The 18,660-nt window shown below is 40.6% G+C and overlaps 1 protein-coding gene across 3 annotated transcripts; it reads right to left on the bottom strand.

Annotated features, from left to right (window-relative positions):
- Positions 1-69: 69 nt before the first annotated feature.
- Positions 70-17,592, bottom strand: GPHR (Golgi pH regulator). 3 transcript variants are annotated; one of them, XM_089842481.1, is made up of 9 exons: positions 17,253-17,588; positions 13,961-14,171; positions 9,258-9,362; positions 6,537-6,857; positions 5,473-5,561; positions 5,316-5,408; positions 2,540-2,791; positions 326-384; positions 70-254 (listed from the first exon to the last, which is right to left on the bottom strand). In XM_089842481.1, exons 1-9 carry the CDS (start codon positions 17,352-17,354, stop codon positions 104-106), a joined length of 1,383 nt encoding a protein of 460 aa, XP_089698607.1. In that variant the 5' UTR covers positions 17,355-17,588; the 3' UTR covers positions 70-103. The 3 variants fall into 3 exon arrangements, with proteins under 3 accessions (XP_089698607.1, XP_089698608.1, XP_089698609.1); XM_089842482.1 differs by lacking the exon at positions 13,961-14,171 and having other exon boundaries at positions 9,258-9,357; positions 17,253-17,592; XM_089842483.1 differs by lacking the exon at positions 17,253-17,588 and having other exon boundaries at positions 9,258-9,357; positions 13,961-16,781.
- Positions 17,593-18,660: the final 1,068 nt, after the last annotated feature.

Here is an 18,660-nt window from a genome sequence, read left to right as displayed (position 1 = left end):
TGCTAAAAACGTAAAAACGTGCAGTTCTTCTGTCAAAAAATTATTAGGAAAATAAAATATTTCGCAATATTTTGTGTAAAATTCATAATATTTTATTTAGAGATCACATGGCCCCCCTCTGATTTTCAGGCACTTGTTTGTGCGCCAAATATAAAAATCCAATACTCGAAAGAGCGCTGACTAAGAAGATAACATCGAACCAGCGATGATAAAAGTTAAATTGCAGATCTCCCAAGACTTGCGTTATTATAGATCTAAAAATATATTCAAAAATTAACTCGTTAAAAATAAAATTTGTAGGCCTAAATAAGTAAATCGGGTTTACCTATATTCTTGTGGCATATTCATCCTCATCAACAAAACAGATGAGACAAAATACATTCCCTGTAAATTAAAAATTAACTAAGCCTTTCTAACATTCCACCATGGATAAAGAATGGGCGTGAGGTTCAGGGTTCGTACGAAATTTTTACATTGAAAATCCCTGACTTTTCCAGGTTATCCCTGACCAAATTTTCGTAATATCCCTGACAATTTTAAGGTATTTACCAAAGCCCACTTTTCACACCTGGCTCATATTTAGCATTGCATGAAGAATGGTTTGATATGCCAAACAAAATCCCTGACATATCCCTGACTTTTTAGGAAAATGTTTTAAATCCCTGACTTATCCCTGACTTTTTCCCCTATTTTCCATATCCCTGACTTATCCAGGTTATCCAGGATATCCAGGTTCCGTACGAACCCTGAGGTTGAAATTTGTTTTCACGCGCCTATAGGATAGGCAACTCCCTATCTCGAACGACAGCTTATTCTGTATATACTCCGTTACAGCATCGGTTGTCAGCACGCGCAATGCTAGGTCTCTATGTAACCTAGGTTTGGGCGTGCTGACAAGAGACGAAAAACTTCAGGATTGAAAATATCCGCCAGTTTTTTTAGCTCGAGTGCACGAACCTCTAGGCCTTAGTTTCAAATACGTGTGAAATTGCCTACAGCCTACAACACGAATTTGAAACTAAAGCCTAGAGGTCCTAGCACTCGAGCCAAAAAAACTCGGGGATATTTTAAATCCTTAAGTTTTTAGTCTCTCGTCAGCAGGCACAAAGCTAGGCTACATAGGGACTTAGCTTTACGCGTGCTGACAACCGATGTTCTAACACAGTAAATACAGAGAAAGCTGTCGTTCGAGATAGGGAGTTGCCTATCCAATAGCGTGAAGACAAATTTCCTCACGAGCATTCTTTATCCATGCTAATAGCCATATGGGAAAAATAATTTTTTTTCGCAATTATAGGATTTTATGGGAGAAAAAATGTGTTTTATAGGAAACTAGGGGTCTAAAAATGCTCTTATTCATACAACACTATTTTGGCTTAAGCTATGCAAAAGAAACTCAAATATAAGAGACTGAATTTCACATTGAAAAGAGGAACTTAAATAATACATAAAAATCCTGTGCGAGCAAAGCGAGCGAAGTTCGCAATTTCGGTGTCTAGTCAAATGCGATCTCGATAAAAAAAGCTAAATTTAGATAAATTTGATTCTAAACTATACGAAAACTTGGACTAAGTCAAAAATATATTTGATGAAATTATAGTATAAATTAGGACAGGTTCGAAAAGAGGAGTTTCTGAGAACGGCGCATCTAGTGGGAGTTTCAAGCGCGAAAGGGAGGGGGGTCTGCTAAACAGCACCTCTAGCGGGAAATACGCGCGCAAAAGGGGGCTCTGAGAAATGGCGCCTCTAGCGGGAAATACGCGCGCGCGAAAGGGGGAGGGCTCTGAGAAATGGCACCTCAAGGGGGAAATACGCACGTGAATGGGGGTTCTGAGAAACGGCACCTCTAGCGGGAAATTCAGGCGCGAAAGGGGGGAGGGGTTATGCGAAACAGCACCTCTTGCGGGAAATTCGGGCGCGAAAGGGGTGCGTTTCTGTGAAACGGCGCCTCTAGCGGGAAACAGTGGCGAATGTCTTTTTTAACAATGGAAAAAATACCATGCACGGGCCTTGGGTTTCAATAAAGTTTTCTAAACCTATTATAAACTGAAGACTGATTAAATCAACTTGTTCAAATACCCCCCCCCCCCCCCCCCACTTTCAAACTTATTTTAAAGGCCGACTTCCAGCGAAAAGGGTTCTAGGGAACTGAAAGCCAAGCATCGAGTGAGACTAACAATGAAGCGACCGTGCCGATTTTCGAATCCCCGCTGGGTCAAAAGTGGGAAGGGGGTTCTGGCTAACTGAAAGCCGTGCAATGTGGTTCTAGCGAACTGAAGATGAACAAAAGAAATCCTTTTAAATTTATTTCCTCTCGAATTTTTGCTTTCCCCTATTGTGTATCTTCTGTTCGCTAGAACCACATTGCACGGCCTTTCAGTTAGCTAGAACCCTTTAGACACCTTTTACCCTAGCGGGGATTCGAAAATCGGCACGGTCACTCCATTGTTAGACTCGATGCTCGGTTTTCAGTTCGCTAGAACTCTTTTACATGGAAGTCGGCCTTTAAAAACCATGCAAATAATTGTAAATCTCTCACCATAATTTGTGCCAAAGCAAGGACAATTATATTCGATGATTTACTGCTGGAAATTGCGTAGAAAAACTTGGTTAAAGTAATCAAAAGTCCACGAATCGAGGTGACAACGATAATTCCAACAAGAATGAACGAAACGTGTTGCGACCAAAATTTAACATCGAAATTAATTCCCATATAATTAACCGCTATTTCGATGCCTCTGGTAACTGGGTCCACTTTACCCACACGGTCAAATACGATATTAACGGTGCACTAATTAAAAATATGTAATTTACATTAATCTACCTTTTTAGCGATGTCGCATGCGAAGTAAGGTTGTTTATTTCGGTATTCACAGAGGGAGGTAAATGGAATAACGTCTCAAATTACCATCATACAGATATAAACATAAGTTTATCATGCCTCTAAGTACACAAATATGGGTTACGACTGGGCATCTTCCGCAGGCTACTGTGCCGTCAGATAGCGCTAAGATCCGGAGAGAAAATTTTGAAATCTCTGTCACGGTGCAGCCACCAAGCGGTCGAGACGATTACTAAATGGGTCACATGATAAAAAATCATCCAATGGAATGAAGGAGATTTTTACGTTTCGTATAGGCATTGGGGGGGGGGGGACGAATTTTACTTAAGCAACCACAAAATCCCTCTCTCTCGTGAGATGGAGGCGGTTTCAGTCCCTAAACATTCTAAAAGGGATAAAAGAAACGCTTGGCTAGGCAGTACAATTTTGTATTGAAGTTGAGGTGATAAATGATACGGAGAGAGTATAGGGTTTCATTAAAGGGAGCCAGACAAACACTATTGTTATAGGAGTAGTAGCCATAGTTCTACTTAGAGGCATTATAAACTTATGATATAAATAATTATTTACTTTAACAAATGGCGCCTAATGTGGTGCCCCTAACATGCTGGCCAATCTTCTATATACCAATGTTTTCTTGCCAAAGGAAGGAATTAATCAGAACTCGTCCACTAAGGTGGAGCTAAAACTAGCCTTTATCAGCTTAGCAAGTTAGCAGGCCAGTTAACTCCACCCCTCGACCATGGATAAAGAATGCTCGTGAGGAAATATGTTTTCACGCTATAGGATAGGTAACTCCCTATCTCGAACGACAGCTTATTCCGTATATACTCTGTTACAACATCAGTTGTCAGCACGCGCAAACCTAAGTCTCTATGCAATGTAGGTTTGTACGTGCCGACAAGAGACGAAAAACTATACGCGAGATTTTTTAGCTCCAGTGCACGGACCTCTAGGCTTTAATTTCAAATACGTGTAGTAGGCTGTAGGTAATTTCACAAGTATTTTGAAACTTGACCTAGAGGTCCGTCTCAAATAAGCTGTCGTTCGAGATAGGGAGTTGCCTATCCTAATTTCCTCACTCGTTTTCTATATCCATGGTAGTCCCTATGCGCGAGTCAGTGAGACTAAAATAAGTATGTCAGTTATGAATAACTATTTACTTAAAGATTTTACCAAGAAGCGATATCTGATTTACTAGGGTGAAGGCATAAATTCGCGCCACATTTCTAGCTTCATCTCCAGTCCAAACGTATAGTAGATCCGGAGTTAATCCCCGCCTCTAAATTACAAGCAGCATCTCATTGGTTCTTGAAAACTCACGTCAGCGCGACGCGAATGACGAAAATTACGTATTTTCCGACTGAGGAGAGGCGAAATAGCCCGGCCTCCTTTTACGTCCCCTCCCCCCCTTGTATTTTGAAAGGGAGAATGGGACTATGGCGCGCCAATACTTAGGCATCTTATAACTTCTCCCTAGAAAACTAGATATAGCTTCTTGGTTTTACTTATAATTGTTATTGTTATTTTTCTAAATTACATTGCGGTTATATTCGCCTTAAAATAGGCACATATGTTGGAGACGACTTGTACCATTTACTTCCCTTCATTAATCCGGAAATAAGCCTTACTTTTTCCAATACACCCTTTCGACGAGTGTAAGAGGGAAAGGCGCGGGGGTAAAACACTGCCTTCCATCTCACTTTTTAGCGCCTGCGCTGTAGGTTTTTTTGGATCTGAGAGTGCGCAAACAAGGCACTGGAGCAACCACCTTGTATCTCCCGACCCACCCCTTTTCCCGTCGAATGGGTGTATTGGGAATAGGGTGGTTTTAAAAAAAATTCCATAAAAACCATTTTTTAATCTATTTGACTCACAAAATAACATTAAAATCATTTAGCATTTATTTTACATAATTTATAATCATGTGCCAGAAGTTGACATTTCTAGACGAAAATCTTGAGGGACTGAGCAGGTAAGAGTGAGGTGAGAGGAAGTTTTAGTCTAATGTTAAAGAAACGGTAATATAAATGGAAGGGGAAAAAGGGAGGGTAGGAATTTTTGTGTCTCTCTCTCCCTCGATTCTAGCTAACGCGCACGCGCGAGTGGCGTCGGATCCCACACTACCGCCAGCTCCCACTACAGTTCAAAGCCGGTTTTTAAATTTGACGCATGCGCGCGGACACCGTGGCGGATAACTGAGCCAGTGCCAGAGAGAGACGATTTTTACATTTTTCTCATTCAGAGCGCCAGCGTTTAGCAGATCGTGTAAGCGTCCGGCACCGGGACAGACGCTTATATTTTACCGGAATTAAATTCCGTGTAAAAATTAAAAATTGAGAGTTTAGCTTAGCATATGCCAACTTCTGACACTTAAATTATAATTATATTAATGATTTTGTTGTTATTTTATCAATCTAAAAAGTTTAAAAAATTGTCGCGTGGCTGTTTGTTGATTACTAACTAAACTTACAATAAATATTTTCCAAATGCAATATAACGAGAAAAAATATCCAATAAAATTGAAGTATTTTCCTTTCAATGTTTTGGACCATTCGATTCGTTCCTTGTTAATTAAGCAAAAAATTAGGATAATTTAACTTAATTAACAAATTATTTAACGAACTAACTTGCATGTTGCGCATATCAACATCTTCTAAAAATAATTGCCGGCTTAATTCCTCCAGAATTGCTACTTCTTGTCGTAACTGACTTACGTCTTTAATAAAAATAAATTTTCTTTTAATTATTTTAAATTAAATAGCGTAGCCTCTTTAAAGGGAGGGTGAAGTGGAAAATCAAGCGATTTTTAAAGATTATTCTACTAATTATAAGACCCGTCTACAAAGACTTAAACCATGGATAAAGAATGCGCGTGAGGTTGAAATTTGTTTTCACGATATAGGATAGGCAACTCCCTATCTCGAACGACAGCTTATTCTGTATATACTCTATTACAACATCAGTTGTCAGCACGCCCAAAGCTAGAGACCTAGGCTTGCGCGTGCTGACAACCGATGTTGTAACAGAGTATATACAGAATAAGCCGTAGTTCGAGATAGGGAGTTGCCTATCCTATAGGCGCGTGAAAACAAATTTCAACCTCACGCGCATTCTTTATCCATGGTGAAACTACCAGGAAATACAGTCTCCGAATGATTTTAAAATTAAAATTAGGTTGAATTTTAAATTTGAAATAAGGACATTGAACCAATCGCGTAACGCCCTGCCTTCCAGTTGCAACTTGCATGCTCTACATCCACCCTACCAACCAGTCTGGGAAATAGCACACTTCCTCTAGTCCAAAACTAGTTTATTAATTGCTTGGAGTAGTTTTTTGAATTCAAGAAGTGGGGGTTACTGGTCCTCGGGACGAGTTAATTAATTGCTTGGACTAGTTTTTAAATTCAAGAAGTAGCGGTTACTGGTCCTTGGGACCAGTTTATTAATTGAAAATCTATAGGAGAACAAAGGCTTGGACCAGTTCGGAGATCAGTTTATTATTTCCGTTGCTAGGGGGGGTCACTGGTCCTCGGGACCAGTTTATTAATTGCAAATCTATAGGAGAACAAAGGCTGGGACCAGTCCGGAGATCAGTTTATTATTTCGGTCGCTATTGGGGTCACTGGTCCCAAGGACCAGTTTAAAAAATATCCTTATTTCCCAGACTGCAGTACAAGGCTTAGTTACTTACTTTCACCAGATCCACCTGGTGCCAAAGTAACGCTTTTAATCATTCCCCAAATTCCAAAGGCTTGTTTTCTGCCCGTCGTATTTTGCATAATATTCTTTTCTCTTTCGGCTAAAGCAATACGTTTCTTCTTCATTAATATCATGTCCATGGTTTGCGTTAACTTTCTCTCTAAAGCGATAATGTCCGCCGGTATAACTGGCCGCATAAAATAAGCCATAGACGTATAGGGGTAATTAACAGCGCCGAATCCCGATAATAAAGCCATTAGCGTTACACCAATCACGCCGATTCGACTAACGCCTTGTTCAATTGATAATATACCTAGTTATATAAATTTTTAATGAGCTAAGAAGAAAATTTTAAACTTTATTATACCATATCCCACTCGATCCGCGCTCACGGATAGCGTGAGAAGCTTGCATCGTGGAGCACGTGATCGAGTGGGCTATGATTAACTTTATTATACCATAGCCCACCCAATCCGCGCTCACGGACGCTGCGCTGAATGCCACTAGTAGCACGAGCACCTTGCGTCGTGGAGCCCGTGATCGAGTGGACTATGATTAACTTATTGTACCATAGCCCACTCGATCCACGCTCACGGACGCTGCGCTGAATCCCGCTGATAGCGCGAGCAGCTTGCGTCGTGGAGTGCGTGATCGAGTGGGCTATGATTACACAGAGAATGAAATAGCCAAATGTTGAGCATCAAAACCATTAACAAAACTTAAATTGAAAACGCTAACATTAATTTTAACAAAGTGGCTATGATGCGCCCAAATTTTTGGCCCTCTGGTAGCGGTTTCTGAATGTTTTTGGAACTCGACCAATTTTTTTCTCTCTAGTGTAGGCGCGATGGAAGCGGCATCATATCCTCAAATTAGCCTTATTCCTGATCAGCGCCACCTACCCATAGCGGTGACTATGAGAACTACTGTAATCGGCAAGCCAACCACTCCAGATGTCGCCAAAAATCTGGTGACGTCACTGACGGGCACTCTCGGACTGAGCCTGACCCAAAATTAGCCCGCTTTATTTTATTTAAAGTGGCACGCCAAGGCTTAGCGAGTAGCGCTACTTTAAAAGCTCCAAAAACGCCAAAAAATAAGTTTTTACCTTTAGGTATGTGTTGGATATCGTCGAGAAATTAGTTTGGAGCCTGATTTAGTCCTATTTCGTAATTTAATTCAAATAATGCAGCTGGAATTAACTTTAAAGCGATCTAATTTTTGGTCAGACCCCCAGTGACGTCACCAGATTTTTAGCGTCATCTGGTTGGCTTGCCGATTACAGTACTTCTCAAAGTCGCCGCCGCTATGGGTAGGTGGCGCTGATCAGCAATAAGGTTAATTTGTTCACTAGTGCCTGGATCTATCAACAATGCTAGAGCACTTTACTTCTAGTCCCTTATCTTACTTCTGGTTAGACTTATGAAACTTAACCTAAAATTAACGGAAACTTAAGTTTGGTTAATGATATTGATGTTAGTCTAAATTGAATAAAGGGAATGCGAATTCACAATTTCATATCATATTTTATCACGAAAGTGGTATTATGTTACAGTTTCGAGTCTCTACTTTCAAAATATCAAGTTTTTGTTATAATTGAAGCAAAGCTTCTATTTTTAAAATCCATTGAAAAATCACGAAAACTCAGTTTCGATACATCAATGATTTTGTCTTGTCGAGCTTGTTTGCCCGTTTTATGACATCACTATGACGTCAGGGAAAAAAGCGCGGGAATCCTATACGAGCTTCTCGCCAGTCTAAACCAGGCTAGGAAATAAGACAGGTTTACAGGTCAAAAACCAATTTATTAATAGCTTGGACCACTTTTTTTTATTCAAAACACGAGGGTCACTGGTCCCAATGACTAGTTTATTAATTCCTACTTTTATTAAAAATTGATATGGGGACCTCTTTAATTATTTTCATTTGAACATAAATTTCGACTCCAGGAGTCCAGTTGTGTATACAACCCTAAGCTGAGAGAGATTTTTTTTAGAAGAGAGAACGACCACAAGTCCTGGGACCAGTAGAAAAATAAATAGGGGAAGGGTCACTGGTCCCGGGACCAGTTTCATATTTAAGACATCAGGGTTCACTGGTCCGGAGGACTAGTTCAGAAATAAACCTTATTTCCAAGCCTGGTCTAAACTCTGGGTCTGATAGCGATAGCGGCACCATCTCGAGTGAAAAATATATCTGTGACGTCGGACTAAGGGGAAACGCTTTAGCCTTTCATAAAAAGTGGATTTCAAATAATTTCAAATGAAGCATTTTCAAACGCATATTGCGGCCAAATAACCTGCAGAAATGGGAGAATTAAAGGGATGTACAATCCGTTATGTATGGGCGGGGCCTATATCAAACTTATCTTCCATCAAATATAGCTCTACTGAGCATGCGTGAAGTTCGTAGCATTATCAGAATGGGCATCTACCGTAGAAACAGACGTTCAAGCAGACGACAGCCTAATCACTACTCCAGGAAATAGTAACACTACTACTAAAAAATATAGTTCTTGAGTCTTATAGACACGCCCATACATAACGGATTGTACATCCCTTTAAAAGCTTGATATTTTTGAATTCACAGAATTATCTTTTGCTATATAAATCAGAGGTTTTCCAAACGAAGCTTCTCATTCCCTTTAAATATTATTGTTTGGCCATTTCATAAACTTTAATTTAAGAATTTAATGTAATTTACGTGTATATACCGTGTTTAGGGCTTAAAATTGGAAAGGGGTCTCCTATTTTCCAAAACATGTACATGAAAACGATCCAAGCTAAGAGCGTTAATGGTTTGATCATCGCTTTCTGAACTTGACATAAAAATGTTTTAATAATTTCGTTATAATTTACGTAAACTCAGTTGAAAGGGAGAATGAAATGTCCTGATAAACAATTTTGAATTGTTGCAGATTGATAATGAAACATCCGAGGGGTCCTACATTCCCCCCCTCCAAAAAAGGATTCGTGAACTCGAGTAATATTTAGTGATTTCACCAAAGATTTCGTGATTTCGAGGAAGATTTCATGATTTCGAGGAAGATTTCATGATTTCGAGAAAGATTTCATGATTTCGAGAAAGATTTCATGATTTCGAGGAAGATTTCGTAATTTCGAGGAAGATTTCGTAATTTCGAGGAAGATTTCGTGATTTCACCAAAGATTTCGTAATTTCAAGGAAGATTTCATGATTTCGAGGAAGGTTTCGTAATTTCGAGGGAGATTTCGTGATTTCACCAATGATATCGTAATTTCGAGGAAGATTTCACGATTTCACCAAAGATTTCGTGATTTCTTCATTGATTTCGGAATTTCTTCATTGATTTCACGATTTTACCAAACATTTCGGGATTTCGCCAAAGATTTCCTGTTTTATTTTAGAATTTCGTGATTTGGCCAAAGATTTCGTGATTTCACCTAATATATCGTGATTTCTTCGTTGAATTCGCGATTTTGCAAAACAATTCAGGATTTCTTCTTTGATTTCGTGATTTCGAGAAAAATTTCGCGAGAAATATACGAGATTTCGTGTTAATGTCGGAGCCCTTCGTAACAACATTCCCAAACTCTTCCTTCAATATAACAAAGTAAAAAACATACTGGGTGCTCCGAAAAGAGTGGGAGGACCGAAATACAGTGGGTTCTGTTGGTTGCCAATGTTAACTTTATTGTGACTAAATCAAGACTGCCCGCCTGCAGCGTTACACTCTCTTTTTATATGTTCGGTAGCACCAAAGGTCTATATCTTATCAATCCTTATCTCCCGTAGGTATTGACCTTTGGTACTAACCCAACATCTCCCTTTTTTTATAATAAAACTCTTTGCTTAACTAACATTGATACAAGCAAAACATTTAAATTTAGTTAATCCAAAATTATTAAAAATGCAACTAAAGCAGGATTACTTCAACTAAACTAACATAGTATTATTTCAATTAACGTAACATTTGCATTATAGTTAAAACTTCAAATCAAAATAGTATACATTTATAACACCGAAAGTCCACTACATTTTAGTTTTCTTAAAAGTCCACTTTTCATATTCTGCCGTCCCTCCTTGATACCTTTGGGGTAACTTGATTTTATTACGGTCCCGGAGACAATGTCTTGTTTCGGTGGCCGACTCTGCCAGCTGCTTGTCCATCTCCGTCCTAGGACAGTCATGACTGTCATCTGGCAAATTGGTTTGGCCATGAGGATGGGCGGCATCGTCAGATACATTGATTCGAACAATGGGGTCAGTGATTTGGTCATCAGGAACATCAACTCGAACGTCAGGATCAATGGTTTGGTTGTCAGGAATATTAACTCGAACCTCAGGGAAAGTGACTTGGTCGTCAGGAACATTTGCTCGAACGTCGGGATCAAAGACTGGGTTTTTGGGATATGTGGCTCGTCGATAGTTGCTTAAAACTGTTCTTGGTCTAAATCCATAGTATGGATTCCTTATGTGACTCCGGTTCGGTTCATTTTGGTCTTTTAGTTGTATCGACTGAACAGGTGACTTGGCAATCCGAATGTCTTGGCGGTTTCGTCTAAAAATAGACCCTTTGTCTGTTCGTAGAAGATAGGACCTGGATCCAACTTTAGCTTCGCAGGTGGCAGTTATCCATGGTGTATGCCGTTTCCTTGGATCCATTTTGACACTTTGACCTTTTGTAATCGTTGGCAATGCTCGTGTGCCCTTGTCATACCAACGCTTCATGTTCCTCTGTCTTTCCGCTATGACTTGGGAGACGTTCCTTATGACGGCTGGTTGTAGTTTTTCTGGAGCCATTGGTATTGGTGTTTTTACTTGGCGTGAAAAAAGCTTCTGTGCTGGCGTCGATCCGTCTTTTTGCGGCGTATTTCTCCATACCAGAATCGCTAACATTACATCTTGTTTCGCGAATTCGACCTTCTTAAGAAGGTTTTTCACTATTTTGACAGTTGATTCTGCTTTCCCATTAGATTTACTATGGTACGGGGACGTTGTTACGTGAATGAAACCCCATTTTGCAGCGAAATCCGCATATTCTTTTCCGACGAAGTTCGTTCCATTATCGGTTATCAACACCTGTGGGACGCCGTGTCTAGCAAAATGAGCTCTGGTGTTGTTGACTAATGTCGCGGCCGTCATGTTTTTCAGGATGTCGAGTTCCCAGAAACCACTGTAGTAGTCGACGGTGACCAGATAGTTGACGTCGTTTAGTGTAAATATGTCTTGCGCTACCATTTGCCATGGGAGTGTTGGAATTTCGAAAGGTTTCAGTGGTTCTCGATACTGCTTCGTTAAGAATGTTTGGCAAGGGCTACATCGGCCTACATAGTTTTCAATCTCCTTCTCGATTCCCGGCCAGTAAACGGTTTCTCGTGCTTTCCTAATGGTCGCAGCTGAGCCCAGGTGACTGTAGTGGAGTCTTTCCAAAATGGTTTGTCTAACGGCTTCCGGAACTATCAGTCTTTGCCCTTTATACAGGATTCCTTGATCAGTTGTATACTCGTCTCTTGTGTGCCAGAAACATCGCAGTTCGACGGGAAGTTCCTTTTGTCCCTGTGGCCAACCTTTTAGGATGACTTGTTTGAGCTTCTGTAGAACGTCATCTTTCTGCGTAGCGGCTCGTATCTCTTCCAGTGTGGTGGAGCTTACAGGCAAATACCGTTCTGGCTCTACAGAGGCTATATCTTGAAAATTTTCTTCTTCCACGTTGTAAATGTCAATGTTTGGAGATTGCGATTGACCCGTGTATGGCAGAAAACTTCGACTTAGCATATCCGCTATGTGAAGAGTTGGCCCCGGTTTGTATTGGACGTGTAAGCTGCGGCATCCACGGCACATTCTACAGGCTTAGGCGCCGGTACACTGGAGGCAACCATATTCGTGGCGGCAGGTATAATTCCGAACTTAGGTATGGGTTAAAAACGCGAGAACGTTAAGTTTCCGCTTTACCCCACTTCTGACACCATGTTGGTTGCCAATGTTAACTTTATTGTGACTAAATCAAGACTGCCCGCCTGCAGCGTTACACTCTCTTTTTATATGTTCGGTAGCACCAAAGGTCTATATCTTATCAATCCTTATCTCCCGTAGGTATTGACCTTTGGTACTAACCCAACAGGTTCTATGGGCCATTTTGAGTCAAAAATGTTCAGTGACATTTTGTCGTAACGGTAACCCGAGGGGTCTGTAAGGAAATCACGAAATCTTTTACGAAATCGCAAAATCAAAGACGAAATCCCGAAATATTTGGCGAAATTAAAGTTGAAATCGCGAAATCTATTGCGAGATGGCGAAATCAAAGAAGAAATCCCGATATCTTTGGCGAAATCGCGAAATCAAAGACGAAATCCCGAAATCTTTGGCGAAATCACGACATTTTTGGCATAATCGCGAAATCAAAAAAAGAAATAACGGAATTTTTGGCGAAATCAAAGTATAAATCCCGAAATCTTTGAAGAAATCTCGAAATCTTTGAAGAAATCACGAAATCAAAGAGGAATTCCAAAATCGTGAAATCAAGAAGGAATCACGAAATCTTTGGTGAAATCACGAAATCGAAGAGGAAACTCCAAAATCGTGAAATCAAGAAGGAATCACGAAATCTTTGGTGAAATCAACGAAAAAAATCAAGAAATCTTTGGCGAAATGGCGAAATCAAAGAAGAAATCCCGAAATCTTTGTTGAAATTACGAAATCAAAGGAGAAATCCCGAAAGTTTTCGCGAAATCAAAGAAGAAATCACGAAATCTTTGCAAAATCGTGAAATCACGAAATTCCGTACGCTTTTTTGTGAATGTCGGACCCCTCTACCCTATTAATTGAAAGCTATTTGCTCCGTTTTGCCAATGATTTTGACTCTATTTTTATAATCAATCTAAAACGGCTTAAAAAATGTTATAAGGACATTTCATCTCAGACTGCACCTAACCGGGCATGGACAGGCAAAGCCATGTTAAACCCGCGTTAAGAAATGGCAATGCGTATCACGCGCCCTCACGCGTCTAACGACCGCAATTTATCGGCAAATGTCCCGTAAAGAAAAATTCCTCTGCAATGGTTCGGAATATTTTTTAGCCAAGGCTTAATGTTAAACTGACTTTATAAACAATACCAGAGTGATATTTACAAAAATTAACTTGACAGATCGTTTATGAATCTTTAATGAGAGGAAGAGGCTAGAATAAATAATGAAATTCAACTAACTTTTATAATTTAGTCTGATTTTCTGCCCATATCGGTGACTGGAGACCTCTACTCCCCCAAAAAACAAAAAGGCGTGAATTTCACTAGGGTTTGGTGTAAAACTTCCAACATCCGCCGCCACAGCGCTAGTGTCAGGCGTTGCTCTAAGCAAACCTAGCTCCCTATTCACTTACCTGTCCATGCATGGGTTAGGTGGTCTGAGATTTCATTGAGGCTTCATTAACTTACCATATCTTACGTTACTGAGTATAAAATAACCCATGTAGAAGGGCAAAAGGACAATTAACATAAATAGAATGGCGTAAAGGCCAAGTTTCCAATGAATGTAACGCGAACTGGGACTTAAGAGACCAATAATCTCAAATATGATTAACTCAAACATTGAACATGAGAGTGAAAACATGATCGAAAAAATTAGTTGAACTAGAAGATGGTGAACCTTAATTATTTAATAAATAAACCAAATTAACAAACGATTAATTAAAGCAGCGAGCATAAATAGAAAGGAGAGGCAAAGATAGAAGGGAAGGTAACTATAACGGCCGGCCACTGTATCTCCCACGCGCACCTACCTCGGCGCACAGGCGAGGAGTAAGACCCTGGAAGGAAATTAGCCTTATTGGTGATCAGCGCCACCTACCCATAGTGGCGGCGACTTTGAGAACTACTGTAATCGGCAAGCCAACCACTCCAGATGTCGCTAAAATCTGGTGACGTCACTGACGGGCACTCTCGGAGTCTAACCAAAAATTAGCCCGCTTTATTTTATTTAAAGTAGCACGCCAAGGCTTAGCGAGTAGCGCTACTTTAAATGCTCCAAAAACGCCATAAAATAGGTTTTTACCTTTAGGTAAGAGTTGGATATCGTCGAGAAACAAGTTTGGAGCCCGATTTAGTCATATTTCATAATTTAAATCAAATAACGACGCTGAAATTAACTTCAAGACCCTAACGCTAGGGATTGTTCACTAACCGTGTTTCCCATGTATTGCTATGACCAACAACATGTTCCGAATTATTCCTTGATTCCCCTCTTCATTCCCCCTAATTTATTGGACCAAAACGGATGTAGATACAGCGCCATCTCTGGGCAAAAAAATATGGTTTTTGCGGATTTTAAAGATGGCGGCGCCGAATTTATTCAGGATTTCAATTTTGACGTCATAGGACACGTGACATTGGGTCCAATTTTCTTATAACTTCCTGTTAGGGATAGTAGCTGCTGCTAGGGCGCGTTTGGAACATGTATGCTTTATCTTTTAGGGGGAACGAATAATCCTAGCGTTAGTTAATCCAAGGCCCGTCAGTGACGTCACGAGATTTTAGCGACATCTGGTTGGCTTGCCGATTACAGTAGTTCTCATATTCGCCGCTATGGGTAGGTGACGCTGTTCAGGAATAAGGCTAATTCAAAAAGGGTGAACACGAAAATACGGTTAGAGGCTCACACCAGAGATCAGCTTCTCTGATTTTTCTCTCCGTTGCATCGATTAGAGAGCCACAGCACTGGTAACGTTTTTAAAGCGGGGGGGGGGGGGCTGACGGAGAATTTGGTCTGTGCTGTGGATCTCTAAGAGCGTGCCGCATGCACAATCGTAAGTTTGTTTACGTTTCGGCCTGTATTACGGCCGAGGTGTGAGTATGAACCATCAATCTAGAAGGACCAGAAACTGGGAGTTTTTTTTCTGCTTACAACGTCTGTGCGCAGTTGCCCGCCAATTTCGTAGGCTACGCGCACTGCGGTACTACGTAAACAAACGTGACGCTTTTGGGAAGGGTACAAAACGTATGTTTCTACATTTCAATTTCCTTGAATCACTGTAACAATTGCCAAACACGCGAATCTTTATTTTTCCTATTTTTAATTACTTTGTTAAACTTTACTTTTAAATAGATGCAAAAAAAATTAACACTAGCCCCAAGGCTTAGCGAAATCAGACATTGTACCGTCTTTCTCCGCGCTGAGGTAGTTGCGCGTGAGAGCCATGTTGGCCGACCCTTATACGCGATGTACGAGGTTACCTCCCATTTTACAAATGTTAGTGGTTTTTGGTAAGCGCCATCTAGTGAGCGAATTCTGTACTTTGATTTTATTCCGTATTTTAAAAATGGCCGCGGACAACAACAATCTTTATGACACAGAGTTAAGCCTTTGTCAGGTCCCGAATGAAGTTTTCAAACCCGCGATCTCCACTCCCTTAAATCCCTATCACTACTTTTACAGCCAAGAACGGAACACGTTCTACCCCAACTTGCCATTTTTATTTTCCAAAACTTACTAATTACCAATGAGAATTAAAAAATATGTTCAAATCATCGGATTCACCGAGCCAAAGGATTTCAGACGATGGTTTTGAACTTCCTGCTTTTGAACGCTAGATGGCTTTATTTAAACACCGACGTTTAAAGAGACAAAAATACCGAATTTTACGCTTTACTTCGACGCTAGATGGCGGTAGCAAAAACTACTAAGACGTCACTTTGACTCTCCTTTCTATTTGTGCTCACTGATTAAAGGGTCTCTAAAGTAGTCGGCGGACCATAGGATTTTTTTTTTGAAAAAGTCGTTACAGGGACTTGGCAATTCGGGCTAAACTCCGCCCCCAGCGCCATTAAGGTATGTTTTTTTAACAGAATGAAAGCTATATAAGCCCCTCCTCCTGGTATGTTTCTTAGCACTAATGGAAGGTAGCCTGACGTTGCATGATGTAGTACTGCCAAGTCCCTATTGGCGTCACAATCGCCGGGGGGGGGGGGGGGGGTGAGCAAAACAAAAGTCTTTCCTTCTAGCTAAAGCAGCTGCCAGCTGGGGTATCGAACTCTCGAGGTGAGGACTGGGGAAACGCCAAAGCGGGGCGTCTCACAACCAATCACAATAGAGGGGAGGGGTGAGTTTTTTAAAAAAAAAAAAAATTCAATGCCCGGCCGACACCTTTGCCATGGATAAAGAAAGCTCGTGAGTAAATTTGTTTTCACGCTATAGGATAGCCAACTCCCTATCTCCGACGACAGCTTATTCTGTATATACTCTATTACAACAACTGTTGTCAGCACGCGCAAAGCTAGGTCTCTTATGTAGCTGACAAGAGACGAAAAATTTCAGGATTTATAATATCCGCGAGTTTTTTAGCTCGAGTGCACGGACCTCTAGGCTTTAGTTTCAAACACGTGTAGTAGGCTGTAGGCAATTTCACGCGTATTTGAAACTAAGGCCTAGAGGTCCGTGCACTCAAGCTAAAAAAACTAGCGGATATTTTAAATCCTGAAGCACTCACAAAGCTAGGTTACATAGAGACCTAGCTTTGCGCGTGCTGACAACCGATGCTGTAACAGAGTATATACAGAATGAGCTGTCGTTCGAAATAGGGAGTTGCCGATCCTATAGCATGAAAACAAATTTCCTCAAGCGCATTCTTTATCCATGGTGGCCCTGTTAAGCCGTAACATAGCAAGTTGCACCCTTGTCCTTGCGTTAATATCATTTAGGTATGGTTAAAATAATTAATGGTATAAAACCAACCTCATAATCTTTGAAAAGCTTCTTCATGAAGAACACCCATCCACCAGCAAAAAATAAAACTTGGCTGACTGAAATAATGATAATATCTTCGACGACGCCCATTTTTATTTCTGTAATTGCTATTTAACTTCTTAATTTACTAAGGGATTAAACTAACAGTATTATAATAAACTGACATATAACACTGACATCTTTCAAATCTGTATTTCGGTCCAGTCGGTCACTTAGTTTCCAAGCAACACGTAAGCAGACGACAAAATCGACAGCAGGTCGAAACCAGGCTGAGAAATAAGTAGTACTTAACTGGACATGTGGCCAGTAGAACCACAGCCCACTCGATCACACTTTTGCTTCTCGTTCTAGATGCCTATTTCTGTTGCTATTTAACTTCTTAATTTACTGATGGATTAAACTATCAGTATTATAATAAACTGACATATAACACTGACATCTTTCAATTTGGAATACGTTACCTATCGGTATAGGGTCCAGTCGGTCATCCCCGCAGGGCCCGCACAGTGCACACACTTAGGGTACGTTCAGTAACGAAAATCTCAAAGAAATCGCTGTTTTCTTGATGTTTGGTTGATGGGCTCGAGACGTCACAGTGACGTAAAATTTTGTTGAACGGAAAAGTCACATTTTGAAGTTAGCGCTGTTTTCGAAAATGGGGTTGGGGAAATGTCTTACTGGCCCTCAAAACGTTACGAAGCGCAAATGGTTTTGTCCACTATTAATGAACTCGCAAATAATGAAATTGTTTAAGAAAATTATGTCCATTTGAATGGTAGAAGTAGTTTTGTAAAGAAAACGAATACAATTACTGTTGGAATAGCATTATTGGAATGTAATTTTTAAATCCCGCGCCTACAACAGTCAAGCGCTACGTCACGCCATCAAAAAAACCATATCGATTATAGCGATTTCCACTGACTGCTCGCGGAGCGCTCCCATGGAGCCATATAAATGGGAGAAGTAGTTCTCGGCTTCGTTAAAGACTGGTTTTGCTAAATCAGGGTCTCCTATATTTATTGCTCCATGGGAGCGCTCCGAGAGCAGTAAGTGGAATTCGCTATTAGATGGTTTTTCTGATGAGCAAGCGCTGAGCATCATGACGTCAAAACCGGAAACGCTAAAAAGCGTACAGTAGTGAAAATCTGGCATCGCTTAGTAAGCGCTGCCATCAAAGAGGGTTACTGAACGTACCCTAGTTTCCAAGCAATACGTAAGCAGACGACAAAATTGACAGCAGGTCGGAACCAGGCTGAGAAATAAGTAGTATTTAACTGGACATGTGGCCAGTAGAGCCACAGCCCACTCGATCACACTTTTGCTTCTCGTTCTATATGCCTATGTAAAAGTGCGTTTCATGGATTTTTGGCTTTTTGTCTCGAAAATTGAGAGTCAG

The sequence above is a fragment of the Phalangium opilio genome, unplaced genomic scaffold (genome assembly GCF_054372755.1).
Source record: "Phalangium opilio isolate 3A_F unplaced genomic scaffold, DU_Popi_V2 ptg000070l_1, whole genome shotgun sequence".
In the NCBI taxonomy this organism is placed as follows: Eukaryota; Metazoa; Arthropoda; class Arachnida; order Opiliones; family Phalangiidae; genus Phalangium; species Phalangium opilio.
This window is presented reverse-complemented; position numbering and strand designations above follow the sequence as displayed.